We start from the raw sequence: 15,743 nt of genomic DNA, 5'->3' as shown, positions 1-15,743 counted from the left end.
CCCCAAGACTGATGCTTGCATCTGTCTTATTGCATTCAGCTTTGCCTGCTGAGTTCATAGGAAGACTGAGAAGCAAGGAGGCCACAGAAGGGGCCACAGTCACGCTGTGCTGTGAGCTGAGCAAGGCGGCCCCCGTGGAGTGGAGGAAGGGGCCCAAGACCCTCAGAGCCGGGGACAGAGTGAGCCTGAGGCAGGAGGGAGCCGTGTGTGAGCTGGAGATCCGTGAGCTGACCGCGGATGATGCTGGAGAATATTCATGTGTGTGCGGGCAGGAGAAGACCTCAGCCACACTCGCCATCAGGGGTAAAGACTGCGTGTGGCCAGGCAGAGCTGGGTTTGGTGTCACTGACTTCATGTCTCCCTGCACTCATCCCACCTTCCCTCCTCATCTCAGCATCACCCTCTTCCCGTAACTCCCCAGAACTCCTTCCTCCTTCCTGGGCTGTTGTGTGGACCGTGAGAAACCAGCCTCTGAGCTGCTTCCCACCTCTCGTGTCACTGCAGGTTCTGTCCTGTGGGCATCTGTGTCTTTTCCTCTGTCTTGTCATGTCCTGCTTCCAAAATTCCCCCAAGACTGATGCTTGCATCTGTCTTATTGCATTCAGCTTTGCCTGCTGAGTTCATAGGAAGACTGAGAAGCAAGGAGGCCACAGAAGGGGCCACAGTCACGCTGTGCTGTGAGCTGAGCAAGGCGGCCCCCGTGGAGTGGAGGAAGGGATCTGAGACCCTCAGAGCCGGGGACAGAGTGAGCCTGAGGCAGGACGGGGCCGTGTGTGAGCTGGAGATCCGTGAGCTGGTTTCGACAGACGCTGGGGAGTACTCATGTGTGTGCGGGCAGGAGAGGACCTCAGCCTCGCTGACGGTCACGGGTAAGGATGGGCTTGCAGGCTCATCTGGGAGCCTGTGTGTGTGCCCCTGTCTCCTGTGCCCACGTCAGCCCCGGTGGGCACCCGTCTCCTCTGTGTCTTGTGCAGCTCTGTCTGTCGCCCGCGTGCTCACCTGCCAAACTCTCTGTTCAGTGTCCCCATGTCTGGGTTCTGCTCTGCAGTCAGGTGACCTCCGCGGTTAGCCTCATGTGTGGATGGAATTCCCACCTTGTTCCCCTCCCCTGCCTGTCCTAATGCAGTCCACACTTCCCCCATACTCCATAGCCTCTAGTCAGGATCTGGGGGTCGTGGCCCTGCCCTGGGAGTCTAAGCAGATCCCCGCTTTCCCACCTCAGTGGCTGGAGGGACACGGGCTTGCCTGTGGGCTTCCTGGGTGGAAGTCAGCATGCGAATCCCCTGGGTCAGATCCAGGGTCCCTTTTGCAGCCCCCACTGCATTCCCTCCTCTCCCTTAGAGTAGACCCTGGCCCATGACCCTACTCCCACTCCGATCCTCCAGAGGAGCCTGAGGCAGTGGGTCCTGTGGGCAAGTGAGGCAGGCCTGGTTAAGGCCCTCAGGGGGTCTGACTGGATTTGGGGTGCCAGTCTCCTGTCTGGGTGACTGGGCCTCAGGCTTGGGGCTGGCCTTCCCTCTCCCCTTCACCCCGATCCCCGCTCCGCAGCCCCACAGGTGGTGTTCCGGAAGCCGCTGCAGAGCCTGCAGGCTGAGGAGGGTACCTCGGCCAGCCTGCGGTGTGAGCTTTCCGAGCCTGGGGCCACCGTTGTCTGGAGTAAGGGGGGCCTGGAGGTGCAGGCCGATGGGCGCCGGGAGCCACGGCAGCAGGGCCACGTGGCAGAGCTGGTGCTGAGGGGCCTGCGCCGGGAGGACACGGGAGAGTACACCTGCAGCTGCGGCTCCCAGGCCACTAGCGCCACCCTGTCCGTCACAGGTGGGCGCCCAGCGGCCCCACACATGGGGGGTGACCCTGGCTCCCACGGGGTGGGCAGGCCTGGGGTGACGCCCCCCGCCCCCTGCCCGCTGCCGTCCCCTGAGAGCTGCGTCCCTGTGGACCCCTGCCCCCATAGCTGCTCCCACCCTCACGTTCTGCCTCCCCCTGTAGCTGCGCCTGTGAGGTTCCTTCGAGAGCTGCAGGCCCAGGAGGTAGACGAGGGCACGACGGCACGCCTGCGCTGTGAGCTGAGCCGGGCGGGCAGCAGTGTGGAGTGGCGCAAGGGTTCCCTGCAGCTCTTCCCGTGTGCCAAGTACCAGATGGTGCTGGAAGGCACAGCCGCTGAGCTGCTGGTGCACGGGGCCGAGCAGGAGGATGCTGGACTCTACACCTGTGACACGGGCCACGCGCAGAGCACCGCCAGCCTCTCTGTCCGGGGTGAGCCTCTCGCTGGCCCCTGCCCCCGCCCCCAGTCCCTGGACCCCCCTAAAACCAGCAGGCCCCTTGATTATCAGCTCTGAGCGCCCCTCCCTGCTTCCCCCAGCCCCCAGGCCCCTTGCTTAGCAGCTCTGAGAGCCCCTCCCTGCTCCTCCCCAGCCCCCAGGCCTGTATTTAAGACGGAGCTGCAGAGTGCTGAGCAGGAGGTGGGCGGCGTGGCCAGGCTGTGCTGCCAGCTGAGTGATTCCGAGGCTGGGGCCCCCGTGCTCTGGCTCAAGGAGGGTGTGGAGCTGCACATGAGTCCCAAGTATGAGATGCAGCGCCAGGGAGCCACGTGTGAGCTGCTGATCCATGGGCTTGAGGCCAAGGACATGGGCGAGTACAGTTGCATGGTGGGCAGCCAGAAGACCTTGGCCTTCCTCAAAGTCAAAGGTGAGCGCCCCCTGCCTCACCCGCTGCCCTTGAAGCTGCCGCGGGGGCACCCCGGCTCCCTCAGCAGCCCCTCTCACCAGCTGCTGTTCCGGGGTGCCTCTCAGGCCTTTGGGGTGCCGGCTTTCTGTGCTCACCTCTGCACTGCTCTGTGCTGGTGTCCCTACAGAAGAGTGTCGCCTGAGGGGATTGTTGCCCCCACTCACTGCCCTGCCTCCCACCCCCACCCCCCGCCTGCAGGTGGGGCAGCCAGGCCTGGGCCACTCTCTCTGCACTCCTGTCTGTCCTGAAGATCTCGCTTCCATCATGTCCCAGCCGGGGCAGGGTTGGCCACAGGCTGGGAAGGGACACGAGCAGTCCCCCACCCCACAGCCGCCTGCTTCCTCCCAGCAGAGGTGCCCCCAGCCCAGCCCCTATCCCAAGGAGCTCAGTGTCACGAGAGGGAGCTGTGTTTGTGAGCACAGTGGGTGCTGAATCCCCCACGGGGCAGGCAGAGGCTGTGGCAGGAGACGAGTGTGAGAGTGCCTGGGAGGCTTCCTGGGGAGGAGTTGGGGTCGGGGACATGGGAGCTTGGCTTGGGTGCTCTGACCTGTCTGGTGAAAGCCCCCTTCACCCGCCAGAGCCTGAGGTGACCATCGTGCGGGGCCTGGTTGACACCGAGGTCCAGGCTGATGGGGAAGCAGAGTTCAGCTGCGAGGTGTCACAGGCTGGCGTGGACGTGGAGTGGCGCCTGCAGGGCCTGCCGCTGCAGAGCAACGAGGTGACCGAAGTGGCGGTGCAGGGTGGCCGCACCCACATACTGAGGCTGAAGAGCGTGACCCCGGAGGACGCCGGCACTGTCTCCTTCCACGTGGGCCGCCACACGTCCTCTGCCCAACTCACCGTCCGAGGTAGCAGGAGCCGGGCTTCACTGCACTTGGGGGCTGGAACGCCCCCTCAGTTAAGACCTTGTCAGGGGACAGTAATAGATGGCAAGGCTTCCTGCCTTTGAGGGTGGGAGCTGGCGCTGAATGACTGATTCTGGGGTGACCCAAGATGTTGCAGTAGAGCGGCCCCCAGTGTGCCTGTCTTCAGGAGTTGGGGCTGGGATGCTGGGGGCAGGCCCAGGGGCCTGGGAGGTGGCTCTGATGGTGCGGGGAGGGGCATCTCTGACACAGAGGCTGATACCGTGCCTCTACCCCGCCCCCACCCCGTGCAGTTCCTGAGGTGACCATCCTGGAGCCCCTGCAGGACACTCAGCTTAGCGAAGGCCAGGACGCCCACTTCTGGTGCCGACTGTCGAGGGCTTTGGGCCAGGAGGCCCACTGGGCCCTGGGAGGCGTGCCCCTGCAGGCCAACGAGATGAACGACATCACCGTGGAGCATGGCACACTCCACTCGCTCACCCTGCACAAGGTGGTGTTCCCCAGACCTCCTGTGCCCTGCAGTGCTTCCAGGGGCCTCCCACCTGCTCCCCCAAAAGCTGGGAGAGAGGGAAGGTTCCAACTCCAGTGCAGTTGGGCTGGGGACTTGCAAAGTCGGGGTGGTTGAAATGGCAGTGCCAGCCTGACACGTGCATCTCTGTTCCATCAGGTCACCCTTGAGGACGCTGGAACCATCAGTTTCCAAGTGGGCTCGTGTCGCTCAGAGGCCCAGCTGAAGGTCACAGGTGGGCAGCCCCCTCCTACAGCCAGCCTCCCACTTGTGCATGTCCACGTGTCCCTACTCAAGGGACTGTTGGCAGGTGCTGAGGCCAGGAATCTGGGCCTTCCAGCAGTGATCTTGCTGTGGGCTGGCAATTTTGCACCCTTGACCACTAAAGCCACGGGAGGTGGGCTAGTGAAGATAATAAGCTTGAGAAATTCTGGTGTGTGAGGGAGTCCTCACGTAGGATCAGGGCTGTGTGTAGGGGGAAGGTGGGGAGGCTGGTTGCTGGGGACTTGGGCCCTGAGGTCGAGGCAGGGTCTTCTGGGCTTCTACCCTCCGCATAGCTACTCCTGTGATTTAGGTCCCGTGCTCTCATTTATACACACCTGCGTACCTGACAGCTCTCGGATGTTGGTCCAGTAGCTCACCTGTGGCACGTGAATGCTTTGGAAGATGGTGTGCCAGGCATCGGAAATAAGATTTAAGGACCTTCAACTTGTTATACTTTGTCCCCAGAATTGGTCATCTCTGAACGCCTCCCCCTCGCCTGCTGGCCTGCTCCTGGTTTTCGTATTGGTTCCATCCATCTGCCATCTCTTGACCATCAGCCCGTCCACCACTTATCCATTCATCTATCTGCGCATGCATCCATGCATCCATCCATCCCTCCCTCTATTCCATCTGTCCATCCATTTGTCCCGCATCCATTATTCAACGACCCATCCATTCATCCACCACCCATTCTCTATCCATTTATCCAGCCACCATCTGTTATCTATCATGCACGTGTTTATCCACCCGCCATCGTCTATTCATCATTATCCATACATCCATGCACCATCTACCCATCTGTCTACCATCCACCCACCATCAGTCATCAGTCCATCCATCTAACCATCATTCTACTGCCGTCCTTCGTTACGTCCATCTGGCCACCCATCCATATGTCTCCGATCTACCTGTTCATCCACCTATCCATCCACTATCCATTCTTCCATCCATCATCCACCCATTATCTGTCCATCATATGTTTATTATTACCTTGAGAGGGGCCAGATGCAGCTCTGCCCTCAGGGAGCCCCCAGTCTGCTGGGGGAGTAGGGCAGGAAGACAGTGTTCCCTGAGTCCCAGCTGTCCCCACCGTGAGTCTTCATGTGCCAGCTCTGTGGCCTCTAGGGCTGGGGAAGGCTCCAGAGTACAGCATCCTCAAGCTGGACGCAAGGAGAGGGCCGTATCCTGGGTGTCCTGAGCAGAGCCGGGTGGGAAGGGCCTCGTGTGTCGTCAGAGTGGGCATCTGTGAGGGGCAGCATGGAGCGGGGTTGGGTCTTGCAGGCCCCACTGAGGGTCGTACTTTGGCCCTGCCCGTTTGTGGTGAGCTGGCTCACATGCAGACACGAGCTGTGGCTTCAGACAGAGCTGTGAGCCTAGGGTGGCGAGGATGGGCAGACTCGGGAACCATGTTGGAGATGGAATAGGGAGCTGGAGGGCAGGTTAGGGGTGTGGTTAGATGTGCACACCTGTGAGAACACGGAGTGACTGGTGTGGGCCTGGGACAGGCATGTCGATGTGCACGCCTGGGAGGGACATGGGGTGCTCTGGGGAAAGGCCTGGCTGGGGTGGGTGTGCCAGCACAGAACACGGTCTGGGAAGCCCCCTGAACTCACACCCTGTGTAGCAGGTCAGGGAAGGATGCCATTCTGCACTAGGGCCCCAGAACCTTAGGCCAGGAGACCTTAGGGGACATCTGGACACATGGTCCTCTGAGGATGGGAGAAGCATCTGCTTCCAAAGCCCCAGGAAGTAGGGCTCACTTCCCTAGCAGACCCCCTCCCTCTCAGAGAGGTGGGCCCCATGACTTCACCTTTCTGTCCTGCCCCAAACCCCTTAAGGATCGCGTCCATGGGACTCGAGGCTTGTCAGTTCTCCCTTACTGAAAAGGGTGTAGATGCGGGACATTGGTCTCCTTTGATGGAGTCAAACATGTCATGAAGGGCGCTGTGGGGTGTAGGGGGGCTGAGATGGCTCTCCACAGACTCACTGTGGGCGGTTTCCTTGTCTCATCCCGTGAGCCCCAGGTGCCAGCTGGCCAGGGTTGATCTCTACACCCCATCCCCAGGCTGCCTCCAGCATGGTGGACCCAGGTTAGCCCCAAATGGTAGACCCTGGTGTGGCCCCACAGACCCAGGGCACCCCATCTCCCCTCCTTTTGCCCTCTTGCACAGAGGCAGCACCGTGCCTGGTACGTGGCTTACAGAATGTGGACGTCTTTGCGGGGGAGGTGGCCACGTTCTCCTGCGAGGTGTCCCGTGCTGGTGGGCCGGAGGCCCACTGGTGGCTGGATGGGACCCTGCTGCAGGACGGCCCCCAGAGTGCCATCTCCGTGCGTGATGGGACCGTCCACTCCCTCACGCTCTCAGGCCTGGGGGTGGCTGACTCAGGCACCGTCACCTACCGAGCAGGGTCCCTGGTCTCCAGGGCCAAGTTGTTGGTCAAAGGTACCAGCCAATGGAACCCTGCCCTGTGCTAGAACTTCTGCTCTGCTGCCCCTGCACGCTTCCTGCGGGCTTCCTGGGTGGGAGTTTGGGGACTGACCCCCAGGATGCAGGGGGCATCTTTCCATGTGTGCCAGGGGTGGGCGCTGTGAGCAGGTAGCAGTCCTAGCTGGTGGATGAGAAAGAAGGTCGGACTCAGCAGTGATGCTGGAGGCCGACCCCGTTCCCACCTGCTCACAGGGCCCTGGGCCTGGCTGCCCACCCAGCTACCACTCTGTGGCTGCCCCTTCCTCAGGCACGTATCCAGAGAGCAGCCTGGAGGTGACGGCAGCCTTCCCAGCCCCGGGCTTGGCCTGCACTGTCCTTGCTTGTAGCTGCTTCCGCTGCTGTGGGTTTGGTCAGGGTCTTGTGCCCTTCTGGGAGAAAGGTAGCCATTGGGAGAGGGTAGCAGACTTCCAGGAAGCTCCCTCAGCCCGCTCTCAGTAGAGGTATTGGGCATTCTTGGCACGAGAGCCCAGTGTGGTTTCAACCACTTGGGGCCCAGTTTCTCAACTGGCCTCCTCTGTGCTTTTGCACAGTAAGCGTGGGCACTTGCCCAGATCCCGGGGCAGCCCATTTGTTGAATGGGATGTCAGCAAGTGGAGGTGGGGTGGGCTCCCCGAGGGGGCGGGTGACAAGGCCCCTGGGGAAGGGGTGAGTTGGACTGGGGATGCCCCGTGCCCAGCAGAGCTTTGGATCCTGAACAGGCCCAAGGGCTTTCAGATGTGGGTTTTGTGTCCTGTTGGGGCACCACGTGTCCCGGGCTAGAGGAAGTTGGGGCTCAGAGGGACCAGTGGTAGGGAGGGCCCAGCAGATAGAGACTGAACTAACAGTCTGCTACAAGCGGGGGCCCGTGGGGGCAAGGTTGGCCCCACGCGGAGGGCCCTGGGTCACGGTGCTGGGTCCCCCTTGCCCCACAGCCCTGCTTCTGCTTGCCTCTGAGTCGCTGACGCTGACTGCAGAGGGTGGGTGGGCCGCAGCCGCGCGGCTCCGGCTGACACGTGCCTGGCCTGTCGGCCGACAGATCCCACAGTGGAAGTGGTCAGTGCCATGCGGGACCTGGCAGTGGAGGAGGGCGGCCCGGCCGAGCTCCTCTGCCAGTACTCACGGCCCGTGCAGGCCACGTGGAAGATGGACGAGCATGCGGTGTGTGCGGACGGGCACCGTGTCATCATAGAGCAGGACTGGACCGTGGCCAGGCTGTCTTTCAGGCCGGCCTTGCCCTGTGACAGCGGCATCTATTCTTGCGAGGCCGCGGGCACCCGCGTGGTGGCCCTGCTGCAAGTGCAAGGTGAGGCCGCCTGGCGGGCAGCCCCGGGCCCAGGACAGCTGCGCTGAGGCCCACGCCAAGCCGTGCTGGCCGAGTGGCAGGCAGTGACAGGATGCGCAAAAGAGGGGCTCCCAGGAAGCAGATCCTAGGCCCTGAGCCCACCCACCCAGACCCCTTCTCGTCCCCAAGCAGTATGATGGAACAGCCGGGAAACACGGGGCAGAGGCTGCTTGAAGGATCTGCATCCCAAACACCCTCTCGGGGAGGGATGGAGGCCGAGGCTGGAAGGTCTGGGGCCTTTGGGAACATAGACTCTGGGGCTGGGTCCTAGAGCAGAGGAGGGCCACTGGGCTGAGCTCCCTGAGTCCCAGATTCAGACCCCAGCGCTGCCCCTTCCTGGGCTGGTCACTCAGAGGACACTCTGAGCCCCACATCCCCGTTTGCAGCACAGCAGGGATACCCCGTGGGGGACACGGAGCAGCCCCGCAGGGGAGGGGGTGTCATTTGGCCACAGCCACGTTAGGTTGGGAAAACCTGAAATGTTCCCAGTGGTGAGAGCTGGCAGTTGTCAGGGTCCTTCCAAAACAGGAAGAGCAGGTGGGGCCTGGTCTGGGCCACAGTCCCCCTGAGGTCACTCGGATTCCATTCACAGACTACTTCAACAGCTACATTGTTAAACACTTTTTGTTTGGCCCCTGGGGGCCCAACAGTGGACAGACAAAGCTCCCTCCCTCCACTGGTGGCTTTGCTGTGGGAGGTGAAGGAACGTGATGGGAGCTGTGGGAGGTGAAGGAACGTGATAGGAGCTGTGGGAAGGAGCTGCAGTGTGAGCTGGTCTGAAGGAGGCAGCTGGGGCGGGGGCTTGGGGACATCTGGGGCAGAGCCTTTGGGTCCCAGGCGGGGAGTAGAGAAGGAAATGCAGGAGACGGCAGGAGGGAGGCCTCAGGGGCTCACCTCTGCTCCTGTAAGATCTGGGATTGTGTAGAAATAGGAGTTAAGGAGGGTGAGCTCCAGCAGTGACTGTTGGCCCAACCTTCCCCCTCCCCCCACCCCCACCCCAACCATCTCATCGCTGCCGAGAGCAGCCGCAGCCTTGATCTGGCTGGGCGCAGCCATCCAAGCACAGCGCGATGTGGGACACATGCATCCCTAAGTCCCTATTGGTTCTGTCAGTTCTGACTCAGGGAATAAAGGAGCCAGGGATGTGGGGGAGTCTGGTCTATGACGTGAGCAGACCTGGGCCAGGAGGGCAGCAAGAGAAGGATGTGGATGGGCGCTGTGGGGCCTCTGCTCTGGGGAGGTCCCTCCCCAGCATCCTGTGCAGCCTTGGGTGCCGTTGTGCTCCGTTCCTGCCCGACTCCACTCGTCACCTTGTTTTGTGTCCTTCGCTCCACTGGCCTGGCTCCCTGCTGCCCCCCACCCATCCCTCTTCATTCCCACCGCAGTGTCCCCTCCAGGTGCTTCTGCTTCCTGGACACCTCCCCTTCCTGGCTCAGTCATGCCCATCCTCAGAGATCTGCCTCCTCCAAGAAGCCCCCCGGAGCTTGAAGGCACCGGTGTTGGTACCAGGGGCCCATCATGGGAATGGGCTCTCGGAGGTGGCAAGCCCTTGGGGCCCAGGTGCTGAGCTGAATCTGGGGTCTGGCATGCCCAGGCCTGACACCCTGGCTTCTGCAGAACATGCATAGCTTCTCGTCACTGACTCCTGGCCTCTGTGTACAGGAGAACTGGAGCAGGCTGAGAATGAGGGCAGAGATATGTCTGGTCTGAGTGAGTGAGGGGAGCAGCCCAGTGGGTCTGTTAGCCCTGGCTGGGGGAGGAAAGGAAGGGAACAGTTTTCCGGAGGCCTGTGCTGCAGCAGACCTGAGAGGCAGAAGCCTCTGTCGGCGTTTGAGCCTGGCCGCAGCCTCGGGTCAGTTTTCAGTCTGAACACTTTTGAGGCTTCTTACCTGTTAGGTGGATCGTACTCTCCTTCCTAACCAAGGCCTCGTGACGGCGTGGGGATGGCCAGGGCCTTAGGGCGTCCCTGTGTGGGGATGGCCAGGGCTTTAGGGCGTCCCTGTGTGGGGATGGCCAGGGCCTTAGGGCGTCCCTGTGTGGCTCCTCCTGGTGGACACCCAGACAACCTCCCCCTGGCCGCATCCTCTGAGGCCCATCGTCCTGAGGGGGGCTCTCCCACACGACTCCTGGGGTGCTGGGTAGGAAAAGCCCTGGGCACACCTTGAGCCACTGTTTTTCTGCAGCCAAGAACACGGTGGTGAGGGGCCTGGAAAACGTGGAGGCGCCCGAGGGCGGCGAGGCGCTGTTCGAGTGCGTCCTGTCCCAGCCGGAGGTGGCCGCCCACACCTGGCTGCTGGACGATGAGCCCGTGCACACCTCTGACAATGCCGAGGTGGTCTACTTCGAGAACGGCCTGCGGCACCTCCTGCTGCTCAAAAACCTGCGGCCACAAGACAGCTGCCGCGTGACCTTCCTGGTGGGGGACATGGTGACGTCTGCCTTCCTCACCGTCAGAGGTCAGACTTGTGGGCTCAGGAGGGCGGTTCTCTGGGGTCCCTCAGCTGATGTCCCCCTGTGGGAGTGTGGGAGAGTAGGGGTGGAGGGGGCTGGTCTGAGACCCCTCCCACAGGATAACCCGCATCAGGGGTGCTGGGGCTGATGCTGGGACCACAACGGTGCGCTTTCTCAGACCTATCCCCCTAAATACTGCACGCTGCCGCGGGGTGGGACGGGGTGCGCTAGAGCCCCTGTGTGAGGACTCGGGACTCTTCACCTCTCTCACCAGATCCCACGCTGCTCGGGCGCAGGGTTGGTGATGAGGCTGGGGACACAGGGCACATGAGCCTCTCAGAGCCCTCCCAGGAGATGTCACCTTGTGGGGGTATGGGGTCTGGGGTCACAGGAGAGGGCCTAGGTTCCTGAGACGCCCCCCTCCCCGTTGGATATTTGGCTGGGGGTCATAGGCAAGGGCTGGGGCAGCAGGGGTCATAGGGACTCCTCCACTGGGCACCTGGCTGCTTGGTGGGGGGTGGAGGGAGCTGGGGGAGCTGGGGCCTCTGGGAAGGGCATTGATTTCTGAGACAGGAGAGCACGGGGTGGAAGTGCTGGGGACGTTGATCTCTGAGGCTGCTCCCAGAGGTGGGAGGAGTGGGAGGCTAGGCGCCCTCCTCTGCTCTGGGTGCCCCCAGGACCCCCCCCCCCGGCCCTGTGCTCACACTGCCACCCTACCCCGCCCCACAGGCTGGCGTCTGGAGGTCTTGGAGGCGCCCCAGGATGTGACCGTGCGTGCCGGGGGGCAGGCCAGCTTCAGCTGCACCCTTAGCGAGACGGTGCCCGTGGGCGAGGCGACCTGGTACATAAACGGAGCCTCCGTGCAGCCCGATGACGCGGACTGGACCGTCACGGCCGACGGCAGCCACCACGCCCTGCTGCTGCACCGGGCCCAGCCGCAGCACGCCGGCGAGGTCACCTTTGCTGCTCACGATGCTGTCGCCTCTGCGAGGCTCACTGTGCTGGGTGGGTGGCTTGGGCCTGCCTGCCGCAGCTCGGGTCCAGGGCTCTGGGGGAGGTGGGTGGGGGGACGAGGCATTTCCGTTTCAGAAGCTGTTGGGGGCTGTCTGTGGCCCCACACGCAGAGTGAGCTCGGGGCACACGCTCTTCCTGTGACTCCAGTGCACCTTTGCAGCCCCGCAGAAAGACGGGGCTGAGGGGCACAGCTGCTCATAGGACTCAGGGGAGCAGACACCAGCGTGGGCGGGTCTGCGGGTGCAGGCTGCCCGCTGCTGCACTGACCGCCTCCTCCCTGCCCCACAGGCCTCCCCGACCCCCCAGAGGATGCAGAGGTGGTGGGGCGCAGCGGCAGCTCCGTGACGTTGTCCTGGGTGGCCCCCACAAGCGATGGCGGAGGGGGTCTCCGTGGCTACCGGGTGGAGATGAAGGCAGCAGCCACGGGAGAGTGGCAGCTGTGCCACGATCTGGTGCCCGGGCCTGAGTGTGTGGTGGCTGGCCTAGCCCCCGGGGAGACCTACCGCTTCCGCGTGGCTGCAGTGGGCCCGGCGGGCGCTGGGGAGCCCGTTTACCTGCCCCAGATGGTGAAGCTCGGTGAGTGGCTGCCTTAGTCTTGGTTGGCGAGGGTGGGGGTCCAGCTTGCAGCCCTCAAAGCCTCTCTCAGCTGAGGGTCCCCGCCCGCACCCTTGCTGACCCTGATCCCTGTTCCCAGCAGAGCCCCTGGAGCCCAGGCCTGCGGCCCCCGCCCCCGAGAGCCGGCAGGTGGCGGCCGGGGAGGACGTGTGTCTGGAGTGCGAGGTGGCCGAGGCGGGTGAGGTCGTCTGGCTGAAGGGGACGGAGCGCGTCCAGCCGAGCGGGCGCTTCCAGCTGCTCCAGCAGGGCCAGCGGCAGATGCTGCTGATCCGGGGCTTCTCCACGGAGGACCAGGGCGAGTACCGCTGCGCCCCTGCACGGGACTCAGCCTCTGGGTCAGCTACTGCTTTCCAGGGTATGTCCCCCGGGGCCCGCTGTGCGGAGGGGAGGAAGGAGCCCTGGGGTGTGGAGTGGGCCAACCCGCTTCCTCACTGGCCCTCTCTTGAGAAACTGCTGGACGGACATCCCTCACATTAAGGACTGAGGCCTGGGGTGGGGAGATGCAGCAATCGGTGTAGCTCAGCCTCCTGTCAGACCCTGGGGAGATGCAACAATCGGTGTGGCTCAGCCTCCTGTCAGACCCATATCACTGACACCTGAGGTCACGTTGTCCCCTGGTCGATGCCCCTCCTTGGTGCCCACTGCTAGCTCCTTGAATCCTTGCTTGCCTGCTGTCTGAGCCCCCTGCACCGGCTCTGCCCCTGGCCTGGGGTTTCCTGTGTGGGAGAATGAGGCCTAGAGAGGGCCGTTCAGAGCCCCTAAAACCTTGTCAAGATTGTGCATCAGAGCTCTCGGGGCCCAGGCAGGCAGCTGCTGCTGCTGCTAAGTCGCTTCAGTCGTGTCCGCCTCTGTGCGACCCCATGGACGGCAGCCCACCAGGCTCCCCTGTCCCTGGGATTCTCCAGGCAAGAACACTAGAGTGGGTTACCATTTCCTTCTCCGATGCATGAAAGTGAAAAGTGAAAGTGAAGTCACTCAGTTGTGTCTGACTCTTCGCGACCCCATGGACTGCAGCCTACCAGGCTCCTCTGTCCATGGGATTTTCCAAGCAAGAGTACTGGAGCAGGCAGGCAGCAGAGGCTTCTAAAGGGAACTGTGGTCAGTAGCCAAGGCTGGCCTGGGGTTGCTGTGCTTGTCTAACTGACCAGTCTCCTGCCCTCCTCAGTGGTGCTGACCCCAGAATCCGGGGAGGAGGTCCCTGCTCAGCCCAGCCTGCCCCCTGAGGCAGCCCAGGAGGGCGACCTACACCTGCTGTGGGAGGCGCTGGCCCGGAAGCGCCGCATGAGCCGCGAGCCCACGCTGGACTCCATCAGCGAGCTGCCCGAGGAGGACGGCCGCCCACAGGGCCCGAGGCAGGAGGCCGAGGAGGCTGTGCCTGACCTCTCAGAGGAGTACTCCACGGCTGACGAGCTGGCGCGCACGGGCGAGGCCGACCTTTCGCACACCAGCTCTGACGACGAGTCCCGTGCAGGCACGCCTTCGCTGGTTTCCTACCTCAAGAAGGCTGGGAGGCCCAGCCCCTCGCCACTGGCCAGCAAGGTGAGTCTGCTTGACCTGCAAGGAGAGGCCCATGCTTCTTAGATTTTTGCCACTCCATCATGCATCCGATACGTGTCATCTATCCACTGTCTGACTATCGGTCCATCCAGCACTCATTTATCCAGTCCTTTTCCCATTCACCATCTGCCCATCTATTGGTCATCCAGCTGCCGATCCAGCTGCGATTCACCTACCCATCCATCCATCCATGTGGCTGTTAAAACGCTTTTCCTGAAGAGCTGGAACCCGTCTTTCTGTGGTATTCCTCACAGCTCTGTCTCCCTCTGCGGAACGCAGTTTCAGGGAGGGTAGACTTGCTTTTTGGCAGCAGCAGAAGCCCTCGGGCACTTGGCCTCAGTGAAGGGAGTGTGGTTGACAGCAGGCAGCAGGCACGAGGCATGCTGGAGCAAGGCCTGGAGCTGGGGCGGGAGACCCGGGCTCTGCTTCTCCCTGCCCTGTGTATGTCCCCGCCACATCCTTTGCCTGCCCTGGGCCTCAGGTACCCTACCTTACCTGTGCACACAGGTTGGGGCCCCAGCAGCCCCCTCAGGGAAGCCACAGGAGAAGCAGCAGGAGAAGCCACCTGCAGTATACCCACCACCAGGAGACCTGAGCGCTGGGGACCTGAGTGACCCGACCTTGGACCAGGCCGCAGTGAAGATCCAGGCGGCCTTCAAGGGTTATAAGGTCCGGAAGGAGATGCAGCAGCAGGAGGGGCCCGTGCTCCGCTGCACATTTGGGGACACTGTGGCACAGGTGGGAGACGTCCTGCATCTGGAGTGTGTCGTGTCCAGCAAGACAGATGTGCGCGCCCGCTGGCTGAAGGATGGTGTGGAACTGACGGACAGCCGGCACCACCACATTGACCAGCTTGCGGACGGCACCTGTTCTCTGCTGGTCACTAGCCTGGGGCGGGCCGACGCTGGCCGTTACACCTGTCAGGTGAGCAACAAGTTTGGCCACGTGGCCCACAGTGCCACCGTGGTGGTCAGTGGCACGGAGAGCGAGAACGAGAGCTCCTCCGGGGGTGAGCTGGATGACACCTTCCGCCGGGCCGCCCGGCGGCTGCACCGCCTCTTCCGCACGAAAGGCCCAGAGGAGGTCTCGGACGAGGAGATCTTCTTCAGCGCTGACGAGGGCAAGGCAGAGCCTGAGGAGCCTGGGGACTGGCAGACGTACCGCGAAGATGAGCACTCCATCTGCATCTGCTTTGAGACGCTGGCGGAAGCCCGCCAGGCAGCCAGCCGCTTCCAGGAAATGTTTGGCGTGTTGGGCATCAGTGTGGACGTCAGCCTGTCCGAGCTGGGACCACGCAGGGTGGAGATGCGCATTGGCAAGGTGGCACCCGCCCCTTCAGCCCCGCTGGAGCCAGTGCTGGCGGCAGAGGCTGGTGAGTCTGCAAGCTGTATGCGGGGAGGACGAGCAAAGCCAGGCTGGTGATCCAGCGTCAGCTGAAGACTCAAGGAGGTGGCTGGGCTTTAGCTTCTGGCTGTGCACAGATGCGGCCCACTGAGCTGGAAAGAGCCCTGACTTTGGGGTGAGACAAAGCTCAATTTAAATTCCAGCTCTGCCTCTTTGAGCCTCAGAGTCCTATTCTATGAAATATGTTCAGGAATACTGACTTCCTAGAGTTTAGGGATTTATTTTTTCCCCCATGAGGGTTTGAGATGTAATCTGTATAAAAGGTAGGGTCGCACATAGTCCAGTCTGAACCCTATTTCCCACTCCAGCAACTAAAGTTAATTGAAAAGTCATTTCGCTGTTTACTTCTGTCTCCCTAACAGGCAACATCATTACCGTCATAATGATTACCATCATGATGATACCCTAAAGGGGGTGTCGTAAACAACCACAGCATCATTTTTCCTCTTTAATTCCGAGCTGCTTGTGTGCTTCCAATCCCAGACTGCCAGCCTTGGTCTTCCCTTTACCTCCCCTTCCTCCCCATTTCTTGT

At 62.2% G+C, this 15,743-nt stretch overlaps 1 protein-coding gene across 1 annotated transcript in view; it reads left to right on the top strand.

Moving 5' to 3' along the window:
• Positions 1 to 15,743, top strand: part of OBSCN (obscurin, cytoskeletal calmodulin and titin-interacting RhoGEF) — a 234,361-nt gene that overhangs the window by 169,793 nt on the left and 48,825 nt on the right. Inside the window, 14 exon segments of the mRNA XM_059888870.1 lie at positions 40 to 303; positions 606 to 869; positions 1,549 to 1,815; positions 1,987 to 2,253; positions 2,413 to 2,685; positions 3,303 to 3,572; positions 3,881 to 4,077; positions 4,255 to 4,330; positions 10,353 to 10,625; positions 11,350 to 11,625; positions 11,923 to 12,210; positions 12,329 to 12,604; positions 13,415 to 13,788; positions 14,314 to 15,178. Coding sequence (XP_059744853.1) covers positions 40 to 303; positions 606 to 869; positions 1,549 to 1,815; positions 1,987 to 2,253; positions 2,413 to 2,685; positions 3,303 to 3,572; positions 3,881 to 4,077; positions 4,255 to 4,330; positions 10,353 to 10,625; positions 11,350 to 11,625; positions 11,923 to 12,210; positions 12,329 to 12,604; positions 13,415 to 13,788; positions 14,314 to 15,178 — 4,230 coding nt within the window.

This window comes from Bos taurus, chromosome 7, assembly GCF_002263795.3.
Source record: "Bos taurus isolate L1 Dominette 01449 registration number 42190680 breed Hereford chromosome 7, ARS-UCD2.0, whole genome shotgun sequence".
Classification (NCBI taxonomy): Eukaryota; Metazoa; Chordata; class Mammalia; order Artiodactyla; family Bovidae; genus Bos; species Bos taurus.
The sequence above is the reverse complement of the archived record's forward strand: the minus strand, read 5'-3'. Positions and strand labels throughout refer to the sequence as shown.